General features: G+C 42.3%; 1 protein-coding gene across 4 annotated transcripts in view; it reads left to right on the top strand.

Annotated features, from left to right (window-relative positions):
• Nucleotides 1–413: 413 nt before the first annotated feature.
• ZC3H6 (zinc finger CCCH-type containing 6) overlaps nt 414–27,027 on the top strand; it is a 30,047-nt gene continuing 3,433 nt past the window's right edge. The window contains exons 1-11 of one of the 4 annotated variants that reach the window (XM_084829075.1): nt 414–1,371; nt 8,920–9,103; nt 9,691–9,813; nt 12,313–12,550; nt 13,965–14,077; nt 15,808–15,924; nt 16,619–16,730; nt 17,783–17,892; nt 19,774–20,027; nt 24,575–25,044; nt 26,680–26,922. In XM_084829075.1, the coding sequence (XP_084685201.1) occupies nt 1,280–1,371; nt 8,920–9,103; nt 9,691–9,813; nt 12,313–12,550; nt 13,965–14,077; nt 15,808–15,924; nt 16,619–16,730; nt 17,783–17,892; nt 19,774–20,027; nt 24,575–25,044; nt 26,680–26,922 (2,056 nt within the window). In that variant the 5' untranslated portion in view covers nt 414–1,279. Of the gene's footprint in view, nt 1,372–3,259; nt 3,377–8,919; nt 9,104–9,548; nt 9,814–12,312; nt 12,551–13,964; nt 14,078–15,807; nt 15,925–16,618; nt 16,733–17,782; nt 17,893–19,773; nt 20,028–24,574; nt 25,045–26,679; nt 26,923–27,027 lie in introns of those variants that run through there. The other 3 variants (XM_084829077.1, XM_084829078.1, XM_084829076.1) reach the window with 3 other exon arrangements.

Raw genomic sequence — 27,027 nt, 5'->3', positions numbered from 1 at the left:
CCGTGGGGTCTTCTTCGCCAGGCCTTCCTGCCCTCCGCTCTCTCCCGGGGTGTGCTCAAGTCCATAAATAAAAACATAGTAATACGAATAAAGTGTTTGCTTCTACTTCACGCCACGAGGCGCTACCCTCACACCTTTCCTTGGTGCATGAGGATAACGACATGTCCTTGCCTCATTGTTGCGGTCCTAGCGCTGCGGAGTGGGGATACAGGACTGACAGTAATTAATCAAAACAAATGAAGTGTCCCTGCTCTTTACAAGAGGCGCCCCTGCCCTCGCACAGCACCAGCGCCTTGGGCGACCTCTGCGCCAACGAAAGCGCGGGAGGCGACGCACCCCACCCCGGCATTTTGTTTACTGGCACTGGCGGCGGAGGCAAGATTACAAAAGCGATTGCGCAACTGTGCCCGCGCGGCTCCCGCTCCCTTTAGCTCGAGGCGGCCTTAACGGTCACCCCGTCCGCCCAATGGGCGCCTTCCCCCGCTAGCGGCGCGGGCCAATGGCGGGAGGAGAAGCCCTTTCGCGGAGCGATGACGACAGCGAAGCACAGAAGAGCGCGCAACCAAACGCCGCTTCGGCCGCGGCGACCCGGGAGAGCGCGGCGTTGGGCGGCTCTTGTTCCCTCCTCTTCCCTTCCTCGGCGCTTTGTGAGCGACGCCAGCCGCCGCCGCCGCCGCCATTTTGTGAGCGTGTCCCGCCCCTCCCCCGCCGTCCCGTCCCGTCCCGCGCGCGCCATTTCTCTCTCTTTCTCCCTCTTCTCTGTGTGGCAACCGAGCGGGCTCCATGTTTGTAAGGAAGACATAACCAGAGCAAGCCACTCTCCGGCCAGCCGCTTCCCGCCCCGTCCCTCCGTTTTGTGTTGCTTCCCCCCGCTGCGGTGCGTGTGTATTGGATGTTGTGACCCCTCAGCAGCCGGGACTCCTCCTCCCCCCTCCCCCCCACCTGCATCGCCTCACTGTCCTTTGTGGTGAGGCGCTGGGCAGCTTCGCCTCGCCAAGAGCGGCCGTTAAAAGTGCCCCTCCGTGTATGCGTGTGCCCCCCTCCCACAACCACCGCTCATTAAACCGCCCGCCGGCCGCTTCCCTGAGGGGGGAGCCCCGCAGCACTGTCCCCCGGCAGGCGCAGCCCCGCTGCTGTGCGTGTGAGCGTGCATGGTGTGTGGGTGTGCGCCCCTCCTCCCTCCCTCCCCAACGCCCCACCACTGGCAGCGGTGTCTGTCCTGCCTTCCTCCCTCCTCCTCCTCCTCCTCCTCCCCGCACACACAGCCAGAGCCAGCACAATGGCCTTTGAAAGCCTGTTCTCCAAGCCCCCAAACCCAGTTCTTGACCAAAACATGCCCGACTCTGACAGGCAACATGCAGGGGACGAAAGGTCGAGTAACATTCTTCTCTCTCCTCTCTCTCTCTCTCTCTCTCTCTCTCTTTCTCTTTCTTTCTCTCCGCTTCTCAATGGTGGTAATTAACGGTGATAATAACTAAAAATGACGATATGCTGTGAGATGATGATGATTATGATGATGATGGTGGTAATAATAACGATGTCTTAAATATGCCTAGGAGGATTTAAGGAAAAGAAAATGTCTGTAGCATTGTATGGGGTAGGGTGGAGTGGGGGGGAAGTCACCTTCAGCCTGGGGTGGTGGTGCTGTATTAAAAAAAAATCTAGATTCAAGAATGTTTTTGATGGGGGGGTGATTCTCTTCAAGGTGCATTTTGCATGCATTCTTCTTTACATTTCATTCTCTTTTTGTAAAAAAAAAAAAAAGCAAACACATCTTTTCATAAAATGCACTTTACATCGGGTGTCTGTATAATGTCACCGTTGTTCTTATCGTCCCTAACCCTGCTGCCATTTGAAATCAAAGACGGTGTGTTTTGCCCCTGTATATAACATACATGGAACTACATGTTAATGTTTACACCTTACACATTTAACTGGAACTCTTTTTTTGTGCAGGTGAAGTTCTGTCTGATGTTATCTTTGACACTTTTCAATCGCTTTAAGCCAACAAACCAGAGGCATTTTCTGGTTTGAGGTCCACTGCCTTCCTCTTTTGTGCAGGCTTCTTGTTTCCATACAGATCTAGCTTTTCTCATTTTTTTTTTTTTTAAGGGGGGAGCCCTCTGAAAACATTTCTCTGACATTCAACAAATGTATGCAAATCTTATTCTTTAGATTAAGATTTGTAATGGTGGTCCAAATAATGGACAAATATGTCTATGGTCCCTATGCCCCTACACAACCATATACAACACCGTTTAACCAAAGTGGTACAAAACATTACATAGCCCCTAATTCATGTAGCAGCACTGTAATGTATAGTTTTTCCTCTTCTACAAGCTGGGATACAGAGGCATACGGCAATTAAAATGACTTGCACGGAGCTACAGTGAATCAGGTCTGGGCCTTGTATCGCAGATCTACATACCAGCAATCCTTCAGGAAAGTAGTTGTAGCAGTTTAAGATGTTAATGAAACAACTTGTACTTCAAAATGGATACTACCTAGTGCAGTATTGTTACTTTTAACATAAACAGTCATGAGTGCCACCTGAGTTGTCTTGCAAATATTGTTTAAAAGAAAAGCTTGCACAGTACTGAATTATTAATAGAACCGGGGCTAATTATCCTATGGGTTCTTAGAGATACTGCTATTTTAAAATTGAAACCAGTGGGGAAAAATACAAAGTCCATTTCATCCAAACTGTTCTCCATTGTAGAAAGAGGACACTCAATATTTTTCTATAGGTATAAACAAAGCATTTAAAAATTTTATACTAAAATTAAGCAGCTGACCTCCCTCCCCTCAATCTATCTCCCTCTATAGAATCTTTTGAGATGCGCTGGAGGTGCACTAAGTAGTTTGAGAAGCACAGCCAAAGTTTGTAAATTTGTATAGCTTTGTAGCAATAACAGATCTTGAATGGGCTGGTTCCCCTGCTTGTTTATCATATGTCTTAATGTTTCTTTATAGTGTTTCTTTCTAGCTTCGGAAAGGACCCAGTAACAAATTAAAGGGGTTTTTAGGTGGAGTTAAGAGTTGCGCTTCCTTGCTTTCTTGTGGTTAGCAGAGAATATTCTTTTTCTGAGGAAAGACAGAAAAAGTGTTAACTTGCAAAACAAAAAGGGTGAAAAATCCACATCGAATAGTTTCAAAAACAGTGAAGTGGGGTTTTTCTTTAGCTCTTAAATGTAATATTTTGAATAGAAATTGGGCTACTACTTCTGACTTGATCCCCTGTTTTGTTTTGATACAAAAGATCTAGGTTAGGGAGCCCTGTAAAGGTTTTGCAGATGCTGCTGTCCCATCCTAATGCTTGGAGGTCCAACTGACCATTCTCCTGTACCATTCATTGCATTAAACCTCTCTGCAGCAGGTGAGAGAGGAGGATGTGTATTTGGACTATTGCTGCATGGTGAAGCCACACTTGCTGTGCATATCCCTACCTGGGAGTCCATAAGCAAACTGCTACGTTGGCAGCCAAAGGCTCAAAATACAAATGCAGTATTAATCATAATGACATGTGGATATTTGTCATTCCATAATTATGTGCTCAAATGTTAGGAAGCAAAATGGTGTTGTTACTTAAAATCACAAAGTTCTAATCTTTTTTAACATGGAAGTATTTTTATATATTAAGAACATAAGAAGAACCATGCTGGATTAAACCAAGGGTCCATCCAGTCCAGCATTGTATTCATACAGTGGCCAACCAGCCATCTGTGGGAAACCCACAAATAGGACATGAGTACAACAGCAAACGTCTGCTCTTATGCCCCAGCACCTTGTATACCTAGGCATACCACCACTTATAGTGGAGGTAGCATATAGCCATCATGACTTGTAACCATTGATAGCCTTATCCTCCATGAATATGTTTAAGCCCCTTTTAATGCCACCCAAATTGGTGGTCACCACTACATCTTGTGGCAGTGAATTCTATAGTTGAACTATATTCCATAGTTTAACTATGCACCCTTTAAATAGTTTCCTAATGCAAATACATATAATTTTCCATTATAGTAACATCAAATTTCATAGGCACAAGGACTGCACTAACAATGAAATTCCCAAATAATGTACTCTAGAGAAGGCTTACTGAAGTCTCCAGTGTTGGAGCCTTAGAATTTATTAGCGTAAGGGTGCAATCCTATGCATCTTTAAGATAGAAATAAGTCCTACAACTCTCAGCATTCCACAGCCAGTTATGGTAAAAGATGGTAAAAACAGTTTGGAGCCATTCTCATATTTGTTCACTAACTTAAATGTTTTTTTCTTGCATTAACATTTCTACATTTTTTACCGGCCTAGATAAGAGCTTTCCTTTCTCATATCGCTGAAGTCCATCAATCTATCTATAAAGTCATCTTGAATATAAAGTTGCTCATAGATTTATGGAGTTCAGTTTAAATAACGGAAACAAGTATAGGATTGTATCTGTTAATTCTCCTTAGAGCAGACCTATTAAAATGAATGGGGCTTAAGTTAGACTAACATATTGGATATAACCCATAGTGTTGCACCTAAGCTGTTTTTAGATGTCAAGAATTAAATACTGAAAACCATCTTATTAATGGCTCATTATCATTAAAGAAAAGCTCCTGTTTATTAGCAGGGCAGTGTTGAAAAAAAACAAGTGAAGAAATTTTGGAGACCTTTCTTCAAAATTGAGTCCTTGTTCTCAAAGTCAGATTGTAAGATATATTGTCACTGGGTGAGCAGAATCTATATGCTGTGGTGCTTATGTTTAGTTATAAGTACCAGCCCTTTGGACTTGTTTTAAAATGCTTTACAGGTATATATGGCAAAAAGTACGTTTTGTAATTTAAGTACATACAATTCCTAAATATCTGAGATGAGTCAATCTTAGTTACAAAATTACAGCAGCCAAATTCCTGCAACTAGCCTTTTAATAAACATTTAACTGTTCAATTACAGGCATATTTATAGCATCTTGCATATATTGGAAAGTGTCCCACAGGTCATTAGTATAACTCGGGGTTGGACCCAGAATCTCCCTTCTGTGAGAGGAAGGGCTCTGCTCCAGGAAGTTTCCTCTGCCTAGTTTTTGGGGATCCCGCCTCTCACACCCCATTAAGCAGGGTGTCCTAACTCTGCGTAAGAGCCTCATGTGGCTCAGAGTGCTGGGCGGCAGTACTGCAACCGAAACTCTCCCCATGACCTGAGTTCAATCCCAGCAGAAGCTGGGTCCCAGGTAGCCGGCTCAGGTCGACTCAGCCTTCCATCCTTCCGAGGTTGGTAAAATGAGTACCCAGCTTGCTGTGGGAAACGTAGTCATGACTGGGGAAGGCAATGGCAAACCACCCCACTATAGTCTGCCATGAAAACGCCAGCAAAAGCAGCGTCCCTCTAGGAGTCAGCAATGACTCGGTGCTTGCACAGGAGGAACCTTTCCTTTTCCTAACTCTGTATAGCATTTTTGTGGGCTGGAGGGGCCACCGAGGCAAACGGGGGGCTGGGGATTTGACTTCTACCAGCAAAGCTGATCCATTGTGAATCTGGATCCAGCCCTCAGTCTCAGTAGATTAATCACCCCATACATCCTTACTCTGAAAGAAGATTTAATATATTCCTTGTACAGTTTGTTCCATGGCTGAACTAAATCTCTTTTCTTACCCCTTAACTATTTCTCTTCCATTTATGGTTGAGGATTTAATCCTCCTTGTCTTAATGTTTTTCACTTGCTTTGTTGAATTTCATTTTGTTATATTTGTTGAGCTCTTGAGTCCATCAAGTTCTTTTTTGGAATTTTTATCTGTTCTTTAAAGTTTCTTTAGCCCCTCCCATGTCTGTGTGTGATTGAGATAAATATTCAGTAGAGGCACAGTGAAGACATTGAGCAATTCTTTCTCCAAATGACTGAAACAGTAGCCTTAACTCTGCACCCTGCCTAGTTGGGCAGTGCAAGATGCCTGTGGACATTGTGGCCCAGCCTTGTAGTGAGCATCATGTTGACTTTTCCTACAGACCTAGGTAGTGTTTGCCAATTATTGAAATGTAGACTTGGGGTGTAATCCTATCTGGATGCCCATCAGCACTTGGGAGGCTGACAGGCATCCTATGCACAGCAGGAGGAGCACAGAGGCGTTTGTCACCTCTGCACTTCTCCCGCTCTGCATTTTTGCTAGACAACTGTTTTTGCCCATCCAGCTAGGGCTGTGTGGATGGAGAGGGAAGGAGGATGGGGATAGCTTATGTCCCCACTTCCCCAGTCTCCTTCCCACCCACAGAAGCACCCCCTTTCCATCCTCTCTGAGGTTGTTTTTGCAAGCTTGGAAAGGCAGCTGGTGCAATTCTCTCCACACCAGCTGTGAGGGGGAAGAGGTGGGGAGCTTGGACTCCTGGGTCCAAGGTCAGAGTGCTGTCTCTGACCTCGAATCCAGGAATCCAAACTTTCCTATGCCCCCCCCAGATGCTGTCTAGGGGCAAGTAGGATTGCTCCCTTAGTTCATCCAAATAGCAGATGAGGTAGTGAACTTGTTTCTGGGCTGTATCACTTAAAAGGCCTTTTTTTTAGTACTGGCATGTTTAGTACCGGCAACACAAGAGAGGACATTCTTGGTGGCTGCTCCCAGGCTATGGAACTCTCTGCTGAGGGAGGCTAAGTTGGCTCGCTCTCTGCTGTTATTTTACCAGCAGGCAGTGACATTTTTATTCAAGCAGGGCTTTGGCGTGTAAGATGGTCTGTTGGGTTGTGTGCTGTTTTTATTCTGCTGTTGTTGTGCTTTTAATTGTGCATTTATTGTATTTGTTTGTTTTTCATCAAGTTTTTATCTATGATAAATAAAACCTGCCTTGAGTGCCATTTTCCTGGCAGAAAGGCAAGGTATAAATCAAATAAATAAATACCACTTTAAGACTGCAAGTGTGGAACCAAATGGTTGAATGTTTCCTTATGAAAGAAATTCCTTGCATGTAGAAAATTAGCATGCCATGGAGAAGGCGAGTCTAAAATTATCTGTGACATGTAGTTTTCTTTGTGCTGGGATTTTTTTTCATGAATTCAACTGTTTGATCCCACACTTACAGTCTAAAGTGGTTCCGTCTAGAAACAAGTTCACCACCTCATTTGGTATTTTGATGAACTAGATCAATGTCCTTTGTTTATAGTGAGAATTTTGTTACCTCCGTCCCAACCAGCATCCTGAACAAGTGGTTGCCTGTGTGTCTCATTATATTTTAAGTTTATTCCATGTTTATTATGTTATCTGAGTACCATAATAAGGGCATGTGTAGGAATGTTGTTTGGAAATTTCACCCGAGCTAGATATTTTTTGTCAGTATTTTAAGATCTCTCTATCAGCTGTTGATAATTTTGCCCATAGGCAAATAGCAGGCATGCTAAGCATAGTCATACACACTTTAAACCAGGTTTAATCCCTCCTATCTATAGTTGCCTTACTGAGCAGCAACCATTACTCTTAAGGGCAGAACTCTATTGTTAACATCAAGAACATAGTAAAATTTGTGAGGTCAGTGTTAACTTTAGTTTTATTAGGCCTTCAAACATAAGCTGTTCTTAGAATAGCCTGTTTAACATAAGCACTTCATAAAAGTTACTCTAAATGTATGTGTCAGTATAACTTCTAAGTGTATATAAGAGAAATCAGAGTTTTAAAAAAATTGTTGACATGTTTAGTGTGAGGCACTTTTCTTTTTAAATCAATGTCCTGTACAACTTACAATCAGTGGGTGAAATCCAACTAGTGTACCTCTGCTGACAGAAGGCTTTTGTCAGTAAAACATTGAATGTAACCCAGTGTTTCATAGTTGTTTATGCAACACTTCTTTTGGATAATTCATCATTTCTATAGTACAAAGTGTATTTCAAGTCTTTTTGAAATTCACTTGTTCTTGCAATAAGGTAAGGTAGATTAACCAGAAAAGTAACAATTTGTGCAAGGTCGTAAGTACAGGGATTGAACAACAGATATGCACAACATACTCATTGTAACTGCACAACATTAAATGGACAATTAAGGTTTATTTTCCCTTACAAATTGTGTATTTTCACAACCAAGCTACAGAACATTACTGTCTCCTTATAGGAGTACTATCATAATGAATCAATAACAACTACATTTGTTCTCATATGACTCTGTCTGATCATTAAGATCTTCAACAAAGGCCCTTGTCCAGATGCCCTAACCTTCCAAAATCAGTCTAGTGCTGACCAGAGAGAGGGCTATGTTGGTGGGTGATGCCCCTCTTTTTTATTAATTTAAGAATTTGTTATGTCACTTTTCAGAATTAAAAAATTATATCAAAGTGGCTTACAGTCAGTTAAACCATAATGCAATAAAACCTCCAATTATTAAAACCAAAAACAATTTAAAATAATCTATAACCCTAACTTATGGAATATTTTCCCCAGACAAGTGAAGGGGGCACCTACACTAGCATCATGTAGACACAAGGAAATCTATTCTTTCCCCCTGGACAAATTAATTAATGATTAATTTATTGTCGTCATTTAATTTTGTTGCTTTACTGCTTTATTACTCTCAGTTTTAGCTGCTTTATTGGTTTTGTCTGCTGCTGCTTTTCTGTCTTGGGTTCTTTATTAGTACACTAATAGTTTTTTGGTTTATATTGGTGTTTTATGAATTTTGTAGTTGTGAGCCACATTTAAACTGTAAAGTTCAAAAACATCATACAAATATTTATTAAAATTACCTATAACTTTAAGATAGTAAATTGAAATTTACATACTGCTATTTCCTGAAATGTGAACAAATATGAGATGCTACTTTAAGGTGAATTTGTATGCATTTATGTAATCCATTTTGGTTGATGGACAGATAAACATGGAACAAGTTTGTATGATTGCACTGTCAACTGTATCTTTCTTTTTTAATTTTGCAAATTCATATTGAGTTTAAACTATTTCTGAAACAGAGAGGATGGTGAACTTGAAGATGGTGAAATAGATGATGCTGGATTTGAAGAAGACAAGGAAGAACAAAATGCAAAAGTTGAAGATAAACAGAAAAATGAGAAAACCCATAGAAAATCCCGAAAGAAGCGCAAAAAAGAAAAAGAGAAGAAAAAATCAAAAAGGCGAAGACATGATAAACATAAGGTTAGAATTGTTGCTCAATGTTCTGTGCAACTTATGCATGTAACTAGAGTAATTATTTTTCCTGTATTCAAAGCAATGAAAAACAATATATACTTTAGGAAACGCTTGCATGACTTCACCGAAAATGAAATCTTTGGGAAGGTGGGGTTCCCCATGGACTACAAGGTAGTCAAGAGAACCAGACTACTGAGTTGTCACATTTCTTCCAGCTTTCCTAGCCCCACATGTGAGCATAGAAGTGTACTCAAGAGCACATTATAATATGCATTGAGCAGGGGGTTGGACTCAATGGCCTTGTAGGCTCCTTCCAACCCTACTTTTCTGTGATTCTCTGATACCTTGGGGTACGCTTGGCTGTGCAGCAGGGCTTATGAGGTGATACAATATTGCAGTATGCCCATATAGTTAAGGTTCAATCAACCTTTATTATTTGTAATAAATTGGTCTTCATGGTGATTTGAGTTGTACACCACTGGTCTTATGATCTACTTTTCTTCCATCCCTCCTTTTTCGTAGTGTTTTAAATGCAATATACATTGTTGCTCATATCCTCACAGTATACAAATGAAACTGTTCTTGCTTTTCAGCATAATTCCCCTTCTAGTGATGACAGTTCTGACTATAGTATTGATTCTGATGCTGAACATACAGAAAGATCCCATAAGAAAGGAGCTGGTTTCTATAGAGATTATGAGTCTTCATTTCTTCAGGTACAGCTTTCAAAATGGACCTAATTTAGTTTGTTTTCCACAGTATTTAACTATGCACATGATCCTACCTCAGGCTACTACATTCATCCTTTCTTAAAAGATGCATGTTTTCACTTTGGACCTATATTAGGTTAATTTAGAAATACACTATTTTTTTATGTTCATTATGCCTAATTCTATTTTTTGGAGAGTGTGGGTGGTTTTTGTTTTGGTTTGCTACCATTTTTCTGATATAGGTGTGAGGGGTACAAGGCAAAGGGGACTACATTTTCCCTGTTAATCAGTTAGTAACGTTTCAAGTCAGGATGGCACAATTTTTTATCCCCACCCTTTTCCAGCCAGTATGAAAGTTGTTGCAAAGGAAATTAGTGTGACCTTTGGTTTTACCAGTGTTTTGGTTTTCTTGTTGCCTCTTATATTTGTTCATAATAAAGAAAAATGCAGGGGAACTAGAGATAGGTGATTTGGGTAGCATATATCCTTAATTGCCACTGAGATCTTCATTGCTTAATTTTTTACTATGTGGTATCCCAGTATCAGGGAAGGATCCTCAGAAGGATCATTAGCAGAGTATCACACTTCAGTTCTCCATATGAAGGTTTCTTACGGATTTTTTTTCATTTCAAATATGAAAGCATATTTAAGTGACTCAACTGAATATCTCCCAAAGGTAAAAGGGACATTTTCAAGAGGCCCCTTCATCTCCAGAGGAATTCATTTCAAGGCCTCCTTCCATTATTGGCATAAAATAAGACTTTGTGGGGACATCTGATTTCTCTTAACTATTTCTAACAATTACTCTGTGAGAAGATGATTGTCAGTTCAGAATCACAAACCATTTCATTAATGCCTGTTTTGTAAAGTCAGTAGTAATCTTTGTATTAGCTGGAGTTTGGTTTAAGATGGGTTAATATGCAGTATGTCCTTATAAACACATTTAAAATTAAGGTGCAATCAGAGTGATGCCTGACTTCAAGAAACAATTCCAATTGAATTGTTGCAATGATCACATGAAGGTTTAATATTGTTTGCAACAAAATTCAAATAGAAAACTCCTAAGAGGGGAGCTCAGAGCGAGGCAAATATTCCAGACAATTCAGAGAAACCCTCTTCGAGCAGTGTGTTACTAATCTTAATTTATTCACATCTCTGGAAGTCATCAGATTGGATATTCTCCCTGAGGAAAGGGGGTGGAACAGGGCAAAAGAATTGCTTCATTCTGACTCCTAGAGAATAGGATGTAGTCACTTGTGTATGCCAATATCTTCATGCTACAGAAAATTAGGTAAGAAATGTTAAGAGTTGAATTTAGTAGTTCTCATTTGAGAAATAATTAATGCTAAAAGTATCTGTAATGTACATGTTATGTTTCAGGATATCTTTTTAGTGCCTACAGAGAAGTCTGTAGTTGATCTTGAAAAAAAATCCTTCATGCCCGAATTACTTTGCTAAAATTTGAATAAACAAAAAACTAAATTGCTAATTTGCATATATATTGCATTATTCGGGGGGGGGGTTGGAGCCAAATTTGAGTTAACTTGACACACACATGCTTTTGGATGTTTTTTTAATGCAAAACATTCTGCCTACACTTCTGTGGCGTTTGTTACAGCTCGTGTCCTAAAGCATAAGAAAATTATGTCCTTTAAATATTTTGTATCTCGATTATTTCTTGGTGCTCTCCAGTTTCATTGCAACAAAATCAGGTGTTCAACAAAGTCATGTAGCCTTGGCTACTATTGATAGCCTGACACATGTTAAAAGGGTGCCTGAGCATCTGTGTGGGGGTGGGGCTATAAAATATAATTCAGTACTGCTTTTTCCATCCAGCTGCATTATTTACATATACACGTTTGGCTTAGCACAGAGTCTGCACCAAGTCTCTGATAAAGACAGTTCTTTCTTCCTCGACCACTCTCATGTGATTTACAGACTGATTTTGGAAAAGAGGTGATCCATGGTGATCCATTTCCACTGTCACCCCACTTTATCTTGTAGTCTTTCAAGACTGGTACTTGTGTTCTTTCTCTGAAATGATGGGATGGGAAGTCTTGGGATGCCAGAAATCTCAGCTAGAATTGGGAGGCACAGATCTGCTTTCATCATAACACCTGTCAATCCATCTGTGGATGATCAGGAACTAGAGGCAGTCCTCTGCTATTTTTAGTTTGCAACAGCGCTAATGTAATGACTCGCAAAGAATAAGTGTCATTCGGGATATAAAAATACAGAGGAACAACACTAAGCATGCCATCTTATATATGTCTGCTCAGAAGTAAGTGCCTTTGAGTTCAGTCGGGCTTACTCCCAGGTAACTGAGTATAGGATTGCAGCCTAAGTATTGTATTTCTTTATAAAACTAACATCTCAATAGAGGAACGAATGGATAGGGTAAATGCTTTCCCTGTACAAAGACCCAGTCTCAGTCCTGACATTTCTAGTTGAACTATTATGAATTGTATCTTAATTTGCTTCTAATTGTTCTTATCTTTCATCCAGCATGGACATATTTCAGGAAAATATACCCCTTCACAGAAGACACAGCATAATAAAAAATCCAAAAACAAAGACTATGATAATTATAGCGATGATTTTGGCTACAATGAAGATGAAAAACAGGATTTTGCCGACCAGCTAAAACAATATAGACAAGCTAAAGAAACTTCAAATACTGATTTAGAACCTCCAATTTCAAAAGAACCAGTGAAAAAACAAGGGATGAAAGGTATCCAGAAAGGTAGGGCAGTAGTCTAAGAACAGACTGCATTTGCAGAATAGTGTTACAGAATTAACAGTGAAATAGTGCTCTAAACTAGCAGTTTTCCCAGTCTGGAATGGAACATTTTTGTGTTGAGGCTGTACATTCACTTTCTGTTAATGTCTGGGCAAGTGGTACTATTATGGCAACCTGAAGGCCTACTACACTGCAGCGTATTCTGCTCCTGGGAATTTTTATCTCTTGACCATTCCTTCCTCCTCTAAAGCATTTACTACTGTTCTTTTTACATGTTTTTTGTTTTATTTTAATTCTAAATGTCCAAAAAACAAACATTTATACATATATAAATCACAGATTTTGTTTAATAAATATATTTTAAAAGGGAGCCAATACTGAAGCGATTACACCGACATAAACAATGAGTAGGGATATATATCATCTCCAAATTTATCATTCCAAAAATTGATGAAGGTTGTCTATTTCCTAATAAATTGATTTTCATATTTTGGATTTTCACAGGCCCGAAATATAATATGTGTATTTAAGCATTATAGCTATGTCCCAGATCTTGTAGAACCAATCTGACAAAGACGGAGCCACTTTCTTTTTCTACTACATAGCTATTGAGATTTTTGCTGCTGTTCATAGATTACTCTGTTAATCATCTCAGTATCAACCATACCAACATATTGTTTCAAATAATGTAATAATATTCTTATTGGTTCATTTGGAATATTTCATGTATCTTTTTTCTTGTTTCTTCCATCCAACTTTGATTTTACATTATTTTTCCCCAGATCAAGTTTTTCCAGGTTAGAGTAGTTCTTTGTAATTTACTTTCTACAGTTCCCTTCATTCTCTTTTTGGGGGGGGGGGGGTGACTCCCATTTATTGCATCTATGGGGGCTAAATATTTAAGTGGGCAGAGAATGAAAACATGCCTAGTCATTAGAACAATTTTTTAAAAGATCTCAGGGGAATCCAGAAACACTTAACTATTTTATAATCTCGGATATTACATCAAAAATAAGCTCTGACTGGAAATGCAGGAAAGGGACGGTGACCTGGTAACCCAGAGTATGTTGTCACATGTGAACCCTGTACTGTTGGTTACATGGCCTGTGAACCATGACCAACCTAGAGGTCACAACCCAACAACAAACCATGGGTTCTCTTCCTGGGTTGTTTGTGGTTAACAACCCATAGCTACACCATAGATTCAACAACAACCCATATTCAACCAGTACTCTGGGTTGACTTTACATGCAAACCAAGTCACATTCTGGGTTGTTATGTATGAACCAGGCCCTTATGTGACCCATTTGTTAAACAGAAAAGTAGAAGTGGTACGTATGCACGTTGTTCTCTTCCAGATCATAATCTTTATGCCCTAAACACTTTGAAATGAACACGTTAAATTGTGTTTTTGTAGGTGCTTCACAAACAAGCAATAGCTATGGTATTGGCCGAGGGCGTGGCATGCAAAAGAAATTGAAGCGCAAAGACCGTGGAAGGGGAAGAGGGATAAATAAAGTCTCTGAAGAGGTAAATGGAATGGCAATGGTTTATATTATATTAGAACTTGGGATTTTTATTTAGGCCCCAGTGGAAGTGTTTAGTGTGAAGACCTGATACTACTAAATTAGAATAAGCAGGGGGAAGCTAATGGAGGATTACCCGGATTTTTTCAAGGGATCGACTTTGGTGCACTTTGGTCTGTTCAGGGCTCCACGAGTGAGTGCGCTGCACCAATATACACTTCACAGAACATACTTCCGGGGTGGTGGGGTGTGTGTGGAGTAAATGTCATTTGACTAGCAGGGGTTGCTTAACCAATAAGAGAGGCTTCCCCACCCTCATCCAGGCTCCCCCCCCCTTCGATAAAATCCTGGGAGGTTTCCTCCCGTGTCATAACAACATCACTGTCCTTCTCTTTCTCCTCCCCCCCTCCCCATTAAGTACTTCCTTAAAGCAACAATTATTACAGGAACAGTGTTCTCCCTGCCCTGTTAGGATCGAAGCTTTGACATTAAGGCTCCTAAATGCATTATTTCAATTCATGGGAATCTCAGTAACTTTGGGAGTGCCCATTTTGGGAACAAGCCTCATTGACCACAATGGGAGTTAATTCTGAGTAGACACACATATGTTTGTGCTGGGAAAGACAGGGACAGGACAACAATGGGATGGGAAACCAGCCCCCTTTCTAACCTGATGCAGCACAGGGGCGCAGTGGTTACTTCTGAATGGCAATAAACCAAACAACCGAGAATCGCAGCATCGAGATCATGCTTTACAGCATTTAGGGAATTAGTGCTTTAAAATGTGCTGTTTCAATTGAGGGGGATCTCTGTAAATTCTGAAGTGGGCATTCAGGGGCCAAGCCTCACTGATCACAATGGGAGTTACTTCTGAGTAGACACTGTGTTTACCAGCACAAACAGCACTGGTTTGTGCTGGTAAACACAGGGACAGGAAACATCTTGACCAGGGTCACGGTGAAAGGCACACCCCTGAGCAGGGCTAGCATACCCGAGGTAAATGCGGGGGTTGGGGCACACAACTACTACACCACGGAGAAACCAACTTAATGAAAAGAATCGATAAGCAGTCCCAGGAAATCCAATTTTTCTGTGATAAGCTCCAGGGTGGCTGCGGGATGGCCATGACATCATGTATCCCTAGTGACCTCCAAATGCAGCCAGCTCGGAGTAAATCGCTTGTGGAGATACCCCCCAGGTTTTCAGTATGAATGCAGTAAGTGGCTTGAGTATTGCAGCCTAAGGATACATGCATCATGAAATCAACTTTTTATGAGCCTAAGTTGGAGGGAGGGTAGTAAAAATCTTGTAATTTGGAAAGAGTAACATGATTAAGATAAATATCAGTAGTCAGTAGCTGCATTTGCAAAATCTGTAGTTCTAGAGAAGTCAGGCAGTAAATGGTTTGGTTGGGGATCTGTATTGTCACTTCCCTCCCTCATCACTACTACTAAAGACAAGAGTGGCAAAATCCTGTTTGTCTTTTACTTTAGTTCGCATTCCATGATGATCCTATTTGCTTCCTTATGAAGACTGTTATAGAGGAAACTCATGTATAACAATTATGCCGGATGCTGGTAATTTTTACCATAATTGGAATATCAATGACTGTGTTTGACCTTAAACATTTTGAGAAGCTCAACTGATTATTGTATATTATCATTGAAGAGCTGAAATTGTCTTGATTCCTGTGACACCTGAGGAAACCACATTAAAACAAGATTTGTTTTACAGGAAATAAAGCCAGTGAAGAAATGGCCAACTATGAGTCAGGCATTCATAAACCAGCATACTGTGGAACACAAAGGAAAACAGATTTGTAAATATTTCCTAGAGGCACGATGCATTAAGGTGGATATGTAATTGTATACTCTCTTTCTGAAATGGGGTGGTGGGGAATCATAGGAATTTTATTCCAGTTTGCTCACTAGCAACACAGCATTTATCAGACTTCTAGAGCTTTGTCTGTTTTAATGTATTCAGTATAAAAAGAAACTGGAGAAAATTACTTATAGAATTTCCACGAAACTAAGTTAAAAGGATAAATGGGCCACAATATTTCTAAGATCTGGAACAGACTTCCATATTTAATATTGAACATGTGCAATTTATAAATAGAAGTCATGATCTCCTTTTTAAAATGTTTTGATGTTATATATTAACATCGTTGTTCTGGTAGCTAGTGTTATACAAGTTCTTGCAGAGTGTTGCATCACTGTAAACAGAGCTGCTTTTAGCAGTTGGATCAATCTGTTATATAAGAAAACACAGACACTGTCAGTACATTCTAAACAGGTGCAATCTATTTTATGACAGTGCAGATATAGCTTCTTGTTATTTGTGGCCTTTATGACTTGTTTGGCATGTTTTTTCACCTGTTACTTGTAAAATCAGCTTTTAACTTTCTCCAGCCTCATTGGTGGAAAAATAACTGAAAAGCAGAGAATGATGTTTTGCTAAGGTTTATTGTATCACCATTGTAAATTCAACTTGAAATATAAGAATTCTACATTTGTGATTCATAACTTTCTTTTTATGCACACAGGGAGACCAGTGTAAATTTGATCATGATGCAGAAATAGAGAAGAAAAAGGAAATCTGCAAATTTTATATACAGGGTTATTGTTCCAAAGGAGAAAATTGTATTTATATGCATAATATCCTTTGATAAAAACATTCTAACAATATTGTAATTAGAGCGGTTTCATTTTAAAGTTCCATTTGTACTAGTATATAGAAGTTTTATAAAATTGTTTAACGTGTAACATAAACTGATATTTCCAGAGCACTAGATAGGGGTGTTGGGAGTTCATAGTCATGCATATATTACAGGAGGTATTATACTTAAGGTAATCTGTCAATGTTACTTTGTTACTAAAACATTCTATTGGTGTTGCTTCTTTTTATAAAATTGTAATTCAAAGTCAGGAGTCCAAAAATTTGGGTTGGCTTACTAACCAAACTCATTATTTGCTGCTATCGCCAACACTTTCCTAAGTCTTAACGGCGTGTTAAGAGAACCTGGAGAACTGAGGGCTGTTTCCTGTTGCGTTGGGGTTTTGTAGAAGGTGAAAGCAGCACCTTCTGTTGCTACTTCCTGCAGAACTTCCAACAGGAAGGGAGAAAACTATCCTTTCTTGCCTCTGTAAAGATGTGAGGGAGAGAAAAGGAGAGGTGGATTTTCTCTTATAAATTGTGCTTTTTCAGAAAGAGCGATCACCTAATCATCACCAGCCTGATGGGAAGGGGAATAAAGAATATCCCTTCTTTCCTTGGCAGAGAAATGGCAACAAAGGGGGGTAGTTTTTCTCTCTTCCTGTTGCTGGAAGCGGCAGTGAGGTACTGCTGAGAGCACAACTTTCAGTGGAACGACATCTTTCCTCCATGGAGGAAATGTGGCTTATCTTCCACAAGAAGGGCTTTTGCCAGATGGGAAAGGGGCATTTGTCACTGGCAAGCAGGCGAGTATATTTATGAAAGGGAGAAAATTGTATCCAAAAGATTTAACTCCCCATAGAGATCCCATTCACCATACCCCTCAGTGACAGTGATCCCTCACATGGCAATCTGGACACCTCCACAGGCTCCTTTCAATATATTCCCCACTCCACCACCCCATACCTGTCAAAATTATGGCTGTATAACTAGTACTGTTAGGAAAGTTATAAAAAATTGTTATAATTGTTAAGAATCCTTAATATTGGCTCACATGAATTTCCTTGCAAGTTCTATCATACAGGAGCTAAATGCTACCACGGTGACAAGTGCAAGTTTTCTCATGATCCACTAACTAAAGAGACAAAAGAGCTGCTTGATAAGGTAAGTAATGCTCCTTCTTTCAATGGAATATGCAGCCTTGTGCCTTAATTTGAAGATGTTATTTTAAAAAGCTATTTCTCAGAAATGAGAAAAAGCCAGTGAATAGCACAGTTTTAACTGGAGTTTCCAAGGAACGTGGGGAAGTCATTTGAGAGCTCAGTTGCAGAGTGTGTAAAAATAGGGTTGCTTTTGCCTTTTCTATACAACTATTTACAACAAAGCTAGGATGCCATCTGCTAACTTAATATATTTTGGTGCAGGAAGCTGTATTGTGCCTTAACCCCAGTCCCTTAAAGTTGTATCTGATGAGATTGCAGCCTGCCCCTAACCCTTCCTTCCACTCTCTCCATGCAAGACAAAGCCCAGTAAAAGGGTATCCAGTTCTGCTGGCAGCCCAAAGGAATTCTTTCCTTGGGTTCCCCTCAGTTCCTCTCCTCCATCCCATGTACCACCTGTGGTGTGCAGAGAGCTGAGGTAACTAGAAAGGGCTGCACTCCTACTGGAGTTAGAAACAACTCTCTTCTGCTTGTCCCCTTATATATGTCCTCCGTGTTGCATCTTGTCTGGCATATACAAAGATAGACTGAAACAGATGATTAGGCATCTTTTGTACCATGGACCCTGTTTATTCTGCCCAGTATCTTGGAGTGGAGACAGACATAATATAAAAAGGGAGTTCACAGTAGGTTCCTCAACCGTAGGGTGAGCCAGGCTTCCTCCAGCTTCATAAGCTTTGCATGTTACATATGTGAATGTCAGGCAGGAAGGGAGAATTGTAAGTGCATTGACCTGCATTGCCTTTGTAGCTGGGTGCTCCAAGATCAGAGTGGGAGAAGCACTGGCGTGTCAGCTTGCTCTGCCTTTGAGCCCAGTGAGCACAGAGCAAGCCCACATACCTCTGCTTTTCCCTCCAGCTTGGAGCTGGAAGGGAGAGGCAGAGGTGTGTTGCCTTGCTTTGCCTCTTCACCCAACAGGAGCTGCAATCTCGGAGCGCCCTTCAGGTATAGAGCACCTTCTCCTCCCACCACCTTGGACCTGGAAAAGAGATACGTAGCTGGGTTGGCTTGTTCTGCTTCTGTGTCCGGCAGGCACAGAAACAAGCCCACTTGCTTCCAACTCACATCTCCAGCTTGGGGCTGGAGAAGGGAGGGAGAGGTTTGGTGTGGCTCTGTGCTTGTGCCCAGAAAATGCACAGCCAAACCAAACAGAGCTTTCAGCAGAACACTGGGGTTAGGGAAAGGAAATCCTCTCTTTAGCTCCAGATTCAAAGGAATCCTGCCTTGGGCTCATCTCACTTGCCAGAGCCTGACGATCCTCTTGCCATGGTGAAGGTGGCAAGTGAGATTATTGAACCAGGTCCATATATGAAACTAGTTGAAATAGTTTCCTTTTGAAGGAAAGACCGTGCCCCCATTTTGGATCTCAGTTTGCCAAGGAGTTAAAACACTCATAGCAGTGAAAATTTCGATGGTGGACTGCAGTCTGGTCTAAAAGCTTAGGACAGCCTTTCTCAATCTGGTGCCATCCCTGGACATTATGGGAGTTGTAGTCCACCATATCTTGGGGAAGTCTGGCTAACGATACGCTCTGCATAAATCTTGGCTAGGTCTTCATAAGCTGGGAGGGATTTTGAAGGGCAATTCCAAATAATTTTGAGATAAGCATGGGTATACCATATTGTGTTGTTGTTTTAGTCTTGTTGGATTCACTGGATGTTTCTCGTTTCAATTTTGAAGATTTCTAACCTACCCTGAACCTTCAGGGTGAGGCAAGATAGAATTCCAATTACGTACATGAGGGTGGGTTTCTGTAATGGCCTCCAAAAGATTGCAGAACTGAAACTTTTATAATTTTGGTTATATACTTTTTAATGTGTTTTAGGTACTGAATACTGAAGAGGAGCCACAAAATGATGATGAGAAAGAAGTGGAAGAACTTAGGAAGCGTGGCATCGTTCCTCTTCCTAAGCCACCTCCAGGAGTTGGACTTTTGCCAACCCCACCAGAGCCATACTCATTTACTGAGGAAGATGGAGAAGACTTTCAGGATCCCTCTGGTGAATTCAAGAAAATTCCATCTCTCTTTGAGATAGTTGTGAAACCTACTGTGGATTTAGCACACAAAATTGGAAAAACGTAAGTATTTGTCAAAATTGCACGTGAGATTTTAATGAGGCAATGAAGAGTTCAGAAAATTGGTGGCCTTAGAATGGCAAGCTTAGAGTAAACATGTTCAGGACTTAGTCATCCACCCCCTGCTCCACTTGGGTGTGACTCTTCCCCTTTCTACCCCATTTCTCCTTCCTCCCTTGCTGTAGCACAGTCCCACATTTCCAGAAGTGGGGAACTCTTGCTTAGCACTAGAAGAGGGAAAGGCGCACACATGCAACAGAACAGCATCAAACTGCTTCTCCTGTCGGCATCCAACAGTACATGCTTTGCTCAATGCACGTGTGGCTCTCTTTGTTTTTCTTGCTACTGATTCTTTTTAAGGCTAGAAGAGAAAACGAGAACTGCAAGTACAGTGGCCCTTGTACATATCATAGTGGGGTGCAGGTGCAGTTTGCCACACTGTTGCTCAGCTAGGGTAGCAGTACTCCACCCATACCAATAGCAAGGTGCAAGGCTGCATTAAGTTTTTAGGAGAATGGAGTTAAAAACAATTGTTAAAAACCTTATTCAGATCTGCTATGTTTGAACTGACACCTTAGTGAAAATTTCATGCAATACGTGCGTACTGAGTGACGCACTTGGAGATGCACGCAGGAGTACACAGCAGAATTCTCCCTCCATCTTGGAAGACACAGGTACAACAGCAAAAACAGCAGCAGGAACATCTACTCCTGGGGAGAGATACTACCACCTGACCTCCTCCAGTGTGTCAATCTGTAATTCGGGAGAGCACCATCAGTTAACCAGAACCTGGAATGTGGTTTTAGTGGGCCTGAAATGTATTTACCGATGGAGGAAGTTGGGGCCACTATAGATGTAGTGCCGGGCAGAGGGTGTTATGGTGGTGGGGGGCGACGACATCGGGAGAGGGGAAGGCAGTTGAGTCACCTGCATGCTGTATCCCCTTCCAGTCCACCTTCCAACCTCAGTGATTTTAGTGGCTTGCCTGCAGTCCCCTCTAGCCTGAAGTTGCTGCTGATTAATGCCAGGTTGGCTACTCAAAAAGTAACATAATTTCTGAGGTTATAGCTGAAGAACATGCCGACCTGGCTTGTGTTACCGAAACCAGGTTGGATGAACAGGGAGGAGTCAGTCTCTCCCAAATGTGTCTCCCAGGATTTCTTGTGGAGCACCAAGCTCAGCTAGAGGGGTGGGGAAGGGGGGTAGCCTTGGTCTATAGCGATTCTATCCCCTTGGTCAGATTCCCTGTCCGACAGTCAGCCAGTTTTGAGTGTCTGTACCTGGTGTTGAGCACCCGAGACAGGTTAGGGATTCTGTTGGTGTACTGCCCGCCCTGCTGCTCAACAGTCTCCCTGCCTGAACTGACTGAGGTGGTCTCGAGCATGATGTTGAGGACCCCAAAGCTTATGGTCTTGGGGGACTTTAATATTCATGCTGAGGCTACTTTGTCAGGACTTCATGGCCGCCATGTCAACCAGTGGGCCTGTCTCAAATAATATCTTGCCCAACACATGTGGCAGGACACTCTTTGGACCTCGTTTTCTGTGCTGGATTGGGAGAAAATGATCTGCAGGTGAGGGAGCCAGTAGTGACTCCTTTGGTATGGACACATCATAATCTGATCAGTTTTGACCTTCAGGCCACCTGTAACCTCCGCAGGTGTGGGGGACCAAATTTGATAGTCCGCCCCCAGGGACTTATGAATCCAAATGGATTTTTGAGGTCTCTTGGGGATTTCCCTGCAGGCTTCGCTGGTGGTCCTGGCAACGTCCTGGTCACTGTTTGGAATGAGGAGATGACCTGGGCTATTGATATGATCACTCCCAAATGTCCTAGACCTAGTCCTAGAACTGTGTCAGCTCCTTGGTATTCTGAGATGCTGAGGGCAATGAAACAACTGTGTTGACGATTAGAGCAGAAATGGCAGAAGACTTAGAATGAATGCAATCGAACACGAGTAAGAATCCACTTGCAATCTTATTCTGTGGCGGTGATGGCAGCGAAGAAATCCTACTTCTCCGCCACCATTGCATCTGCTCAGTGTTATCCAGCAGAGCTGTTTCATGTGGTTAAAGGCCTCTTGGGTTGCCTTGGAACACAAGGACTCTAACCTTCAAAGGCCCGCTGTGAACAATTTGCCAGACACTTTGCAGATAAAATTGCTGGTATTCACGCTGACTTGAATGACATTGTTTTGACAGAGTCTGACATGGATGGGGCTGGTGCACCATCTAGTCATGTTATGGATACCTTTCAGCTTGTGCAACCTGAGAATGTGGACAAACTGCTTGGAGGACTGAAGCCTACTACTTGTCCTTTAGATCCATCCTGGCTTGTGAAATCTGCCAGAGCTGGGCTGGATATCTGGACCTCAGAGGTGGTAAATGCCTCCTTGAGGGATGGCAAGGACCCTGCAGCTTTGAAAGAAGCTGTGGTGAGGCCCTTGCTGACGAAACCAAATTTAGATTCCATGGTTCCAGATAATTAGTATCACATTTGCCATTCTTGGACAAGGTCCTGAAGCGTGCGGTGGCCTCACAACTCCAAACAGTTTGAGGTGAAACTGATTATTTAGATCCATTCCAATCAGGTGTCAGGCCTGGTTATGGGACAGAAACAGCCTTGGTCACCCTGGTTGATGACTTACGCCAGAGAATGGATGGGGGGAGTACAACCCTGTTGGTTCTCCTGGACCTCTCAGCAGCTTTCAATACCATCGACCACGGTATCCTTCTGGATCATTTATCTGGATTGGGCTTGGGAGGCACAGTTTTAAAGTGGTTCCTCCTTTCTGGAGGAGTGGTCTCAGAAGGTGGTGCTGGGGGACTTTGGTTCAACCCCATGGCCATTAACCTGTGGGGTGCCGCAAGGTTCTATCTTGTCCCCACTGCTTTTTAACATCTACATGAAACCGCTGGGGGAAGTCATCAGGAGGTTTGGGCTGAAATGTCATCAGTATGCAGATGATACTCATCTCTACCTCTCGTTTCCATCTGCACATCCCAGGGAGGCTGTGAACTCATGAACCAGTGTCTGGAGGCTGTTTTGGGATGGATGAGGGTGAACAAGCTGAAACTTAATCCAGACAAGGTGGAGGTACTGTGGGTTGGGAAACCAACTACTTCGGATGGATGTTTACAACTGGTCTTAGATGAGGTTGCACTCTCCCTGAAAGACCAAGTGTGCAGTTTGGGAGTCCTCCTGGACTCTGAGCTAACTGGGGAGGCCCAGGTGGCTCCAGTGTCCAGGAGTGCTTTTTACCAGCTTAGGCTGGTATGCCAACTGCGGCCTTATCTGGAGAGGACAGACCTTGCCTCAGTTATCCATGCACTAGTCATGTCTAGGCTGGAGTACTGTAATGTGCTGTACGTGGGGTTGCCTTTGAAGATGGTTCGGAAACTCCAGCTTGTGCGGAATGCGGCCATCCAAGTATTGGTGGCAGGAAGGCGATTCGATCATATAACTCCTATAGTGCACCAGCTGCGCTGGTTACTGGAGCGTTACCAAGCCCAATTCAAAGTGCTGGTTTTGACCTTTAAAGCCTTAAATGGTTTGGGACCAAGATACTTGAAGGACCACCTACACCCATATCAGCCTGCCCGCACTTTAAGATCAGAAAGAGAGGCCCTTCTCATTTGCCCACCTGTGAGAGCAGTCAGGTGGGTGACCACAGGTGAGAGGGCCTTCTCTGCAGTGGCCCCACACCTTTCGAACAAACTGCCATCAGAGGTCTGCCATGCTCCATCATTGCAGACTTTTAAGAAGGCCTTGAAAACATATTATTTTACTTTGGCCTTCTGTTGATATGACTGCTATTGTTGCTGTTGCTGCTGTTAGCATCGCTGTTGCTGCTTTTAACTTTGTTGTTGGTTTTATTGTTTTTATCTTTTTATCACTTTTAATATTTTAATTTTTTTTAAGTATTTTGTTTTTGTAAGCCGCCTTGGGCGGCTTCTGGCCTGAAAGGTGGCCAAGAAATATTTTAAATAATTAAATAATAATTGTCTGCCTCTTGAGCTAAAATCTGACCTCTGTTTGAAATCTAATTGCATTCTGTTGAAATCCTTTTGAGAAGGATGGGTGGTTAGTTGTCCAATCAAATCCTATTTTAAATATGTCTAAATAAGGAATTCCTACATCCCTTATGTTATTAGTGAGAGTTTACTGCTGGAGTCTAATACTTTAGACCGGATTCTCTTCCTGCAGTTTTTACCCATTCTGTCTTGTCCTGTAAGGGGAACAGTTGCTTTCCATCTTTTTCTTTGGCTCTTAAATATTTGAGAACCACAGTCGTGCTCCTTCACAATGTAATCTCAAACATATCCAATTTCTTCACCATTAATTAGGTGGGGGCCAGAATAATTGGAAGCTTATGGTATGCTGTGGTGTAGTGTTTAAAAACAACACACCATGCTGAGTAGTAGTGTTCCCCTTCAGGAGAAAGTAAAAGTATATATCGCCATTTTTTAACTTTTTGACCACAATGCTGTCTATAGTCTGATTTTAATATTTGTACAAGAATGTCCTTGACCTAACTTTCTATCTTACAGTCCACCAGCATTCTATAACAGCACGTCACCACCAGGACCAGAATTTGAAGGAAATGATCCACATATGTACAACTCAGAATCAAGCCCAGGACATAATGGACCAGCAGGACTCCCAGGTTCTCCTGGGCATCCCTGCACAATTCCAGCAGGGCCACAGAGTCCACCTTTGCAGCCACTTCCTCCAGGTTACTTAGGACCACAGGGTCAAGCCGGCATCCCTATGCATGGTCAGCAGGGTGGTCCACCTTTAACACCACCTGGTGCATCATACGGCTGTGCAGTTGCTCAAGAACATATGGCAAATATGCCCAGGGACAATCACTGCCCACCTGGTCCACCGTATCAGCATATTCCTGGTGAACGGCAACCAAATACTGGTTATGAGTCTCTTCAGAATCCAGCCAATTTCTATGACAATTACTATTCACATCAGGCTGTACATAGCTTCCAGACAACCGATAATGCTGGTGGTAAGTTTAAATATATAAAGTTTTATCCTTAGATGTGTGGATTAAACAGGTGTATCTGTTGGGAGAATTTGATATGTCTTATAGTTGTCAGTCATCTAGTCTTAATTCTTATTCACGATTTACAAAAGTATTTTCAAAATACCCATCATTATGATGGAGTGTTTGTGTGCAGAGGAAGGTCTTGTCTATTGCATGACTCTTGAAGGTGCAGTATGTCTCTGTGCGCTGTGCACTGTGCACAGACACTTGAGCCCTCCTATAGAGTTCTTGTTAGTGGGACCTGGGACATCCTTGGTCAGGTGTGGAGGATGTGTTATCCTGTCACTATTGCAGTGGTTCCCACCAAGTACAGCACTTAAGTTTTCCCATAAGGGGGAATGGCAACTTCCATGCAGGGATCTGCAGTTTATAGCTGGTTCAAGCCAAATATTTTAGTTGCCAGCCCTCTTCACCCAGCAAGCCTCTCACCAGCCTTTCCCAAGGGCTTGAGGTGCCCTTGGGGTGAGGGGCATGCTTGCAGTCACGTTATATACAACTTTTAGGGGCTTGGTATTAAGGCATAACACAGATTCCGGCACCAAAACACCTCTTTCCCCTTCCCTCGTGGCCTTCCCTGGATGGAAGTGTCCCAGCTTGAACACAGCCGCTTCAGAGGGAAAAGCTGGTAGGGAGGGGAGCAGTGCCAGTTTGAGTACCGCTGCTTGAAGACACCCCAAGTGCCTTCAGGCAGCAGCACCCAACCCACCCACCTGTCAGCCCCTTTCCTGTTCCAGATCAGGAATGGCTGGCAGAGGATTGCTGATTTGGCCCTGTGAGGCCAGAGTGCTCTAGGTCCCTTGCCCACACAGCTTCCAAGCAGTACCCAGACTTCCTCCCAACTTTGGCACTGGAGAGGTGGCAGGAATCATCATGCCCATCCCTGCATCTTCAAATTTGGGAGGAAGTCTGGTTAGTCAACATGCTTTCCAGAGGTGTCTGTGATGTCAGCTGGCCATGGTAAGTGGAACTGTTGAAACCTGCTTAGATGGGAAAAAAGTAAAGGGTAAACCCAGAGAAGTTACTGGGGTGGGACGTAAGCCTGCTCCCTGCCCCTGGTGACTCCAGCCTCTGAAAATTAACCCTGCTCAGATCTCTACAGCCTTACCTCTTAATCTGCCTAGCAACAGTATCAATTATGTTTCATGGCCATGCATGACAGAATGCTGGTTACTAACTTTTATAGAAATATTGGGGCTGTTTGCATGGCATGACAGCACACCATGAGTTATTTAACCCATGGTGAGACTACAGGGTGCATGCAGCTACCGGTTTGAATATCCCTCCCTGGCTTGGGGGTTGTTGTGCCATGCAGACCCAGCGAGCATGGGCTATGTGAGGATTAAACTACCCTTGCATAATCCATAGTCTGTTTTAGGGTTATGTGCAGGTTGTTTAACTCTTGCATAACCCATGCTTGCTAGGTTTGCACAACAGGACAAACCCCAAGCAGAGGGTGCATATGCAACCTAGTGCCCGCAAGTGCCATGGCATATCATCCAAACCCAATCATTATCAAATGGTAATCAGTGTTGCTTGGAAATGTCTTTTTAACTTGTGTTCATCGTAAATACTAATCATTTGTAATACTGAATGCAGATGGTACATGGCCAGGAGAATTTACAGATCCCCAAGTTCACCACATTTCTTCAGATTCACATAATAGTGGAAATGAGTATGAGTCAGACGGTGCCACAACAGCAGGCCACAATTCATCTATTAATGTACCAGACTTTCTTCCTGCCATGCAGAAAGCTCTTTTTGTAAGGCTCAGTCAGAAACAACAAGATGACGGAGAGCAGATGAGCAGTCGGTGTCAAAGGTCACTGAGCAGAGAAGAAGGTATTGTCAAATTCACTTTTTAAACAAACTGTAATATTCTTACATGTAACTGTCCTTTTCAGATGTTTGTGAACATTGTGCTATACTACCTGCTTGCCTCAGTTT

The sequence above is a fragment of the Heloderma suspectum genome, chromosome 1 (assembly GCF_057233095.1).
Source record: "Heloderma suspectum isolate Gila_16-S chromosome 1, 16-S_ref, whole genome shotgun sequence".
NCBI classification, from domain to species: domain Eukaryota; kingdom Metazoa; phylum Chordata; class Lepidosauria; order Squamata; family Helodermatidae; genus Heloderma; species Heloderma suspectum.
The sequence above is the reverse complement of the archived record's forward strand: the minus strand, read 5'-3'. Positions and strand labels throughout refer to the sequence as shown.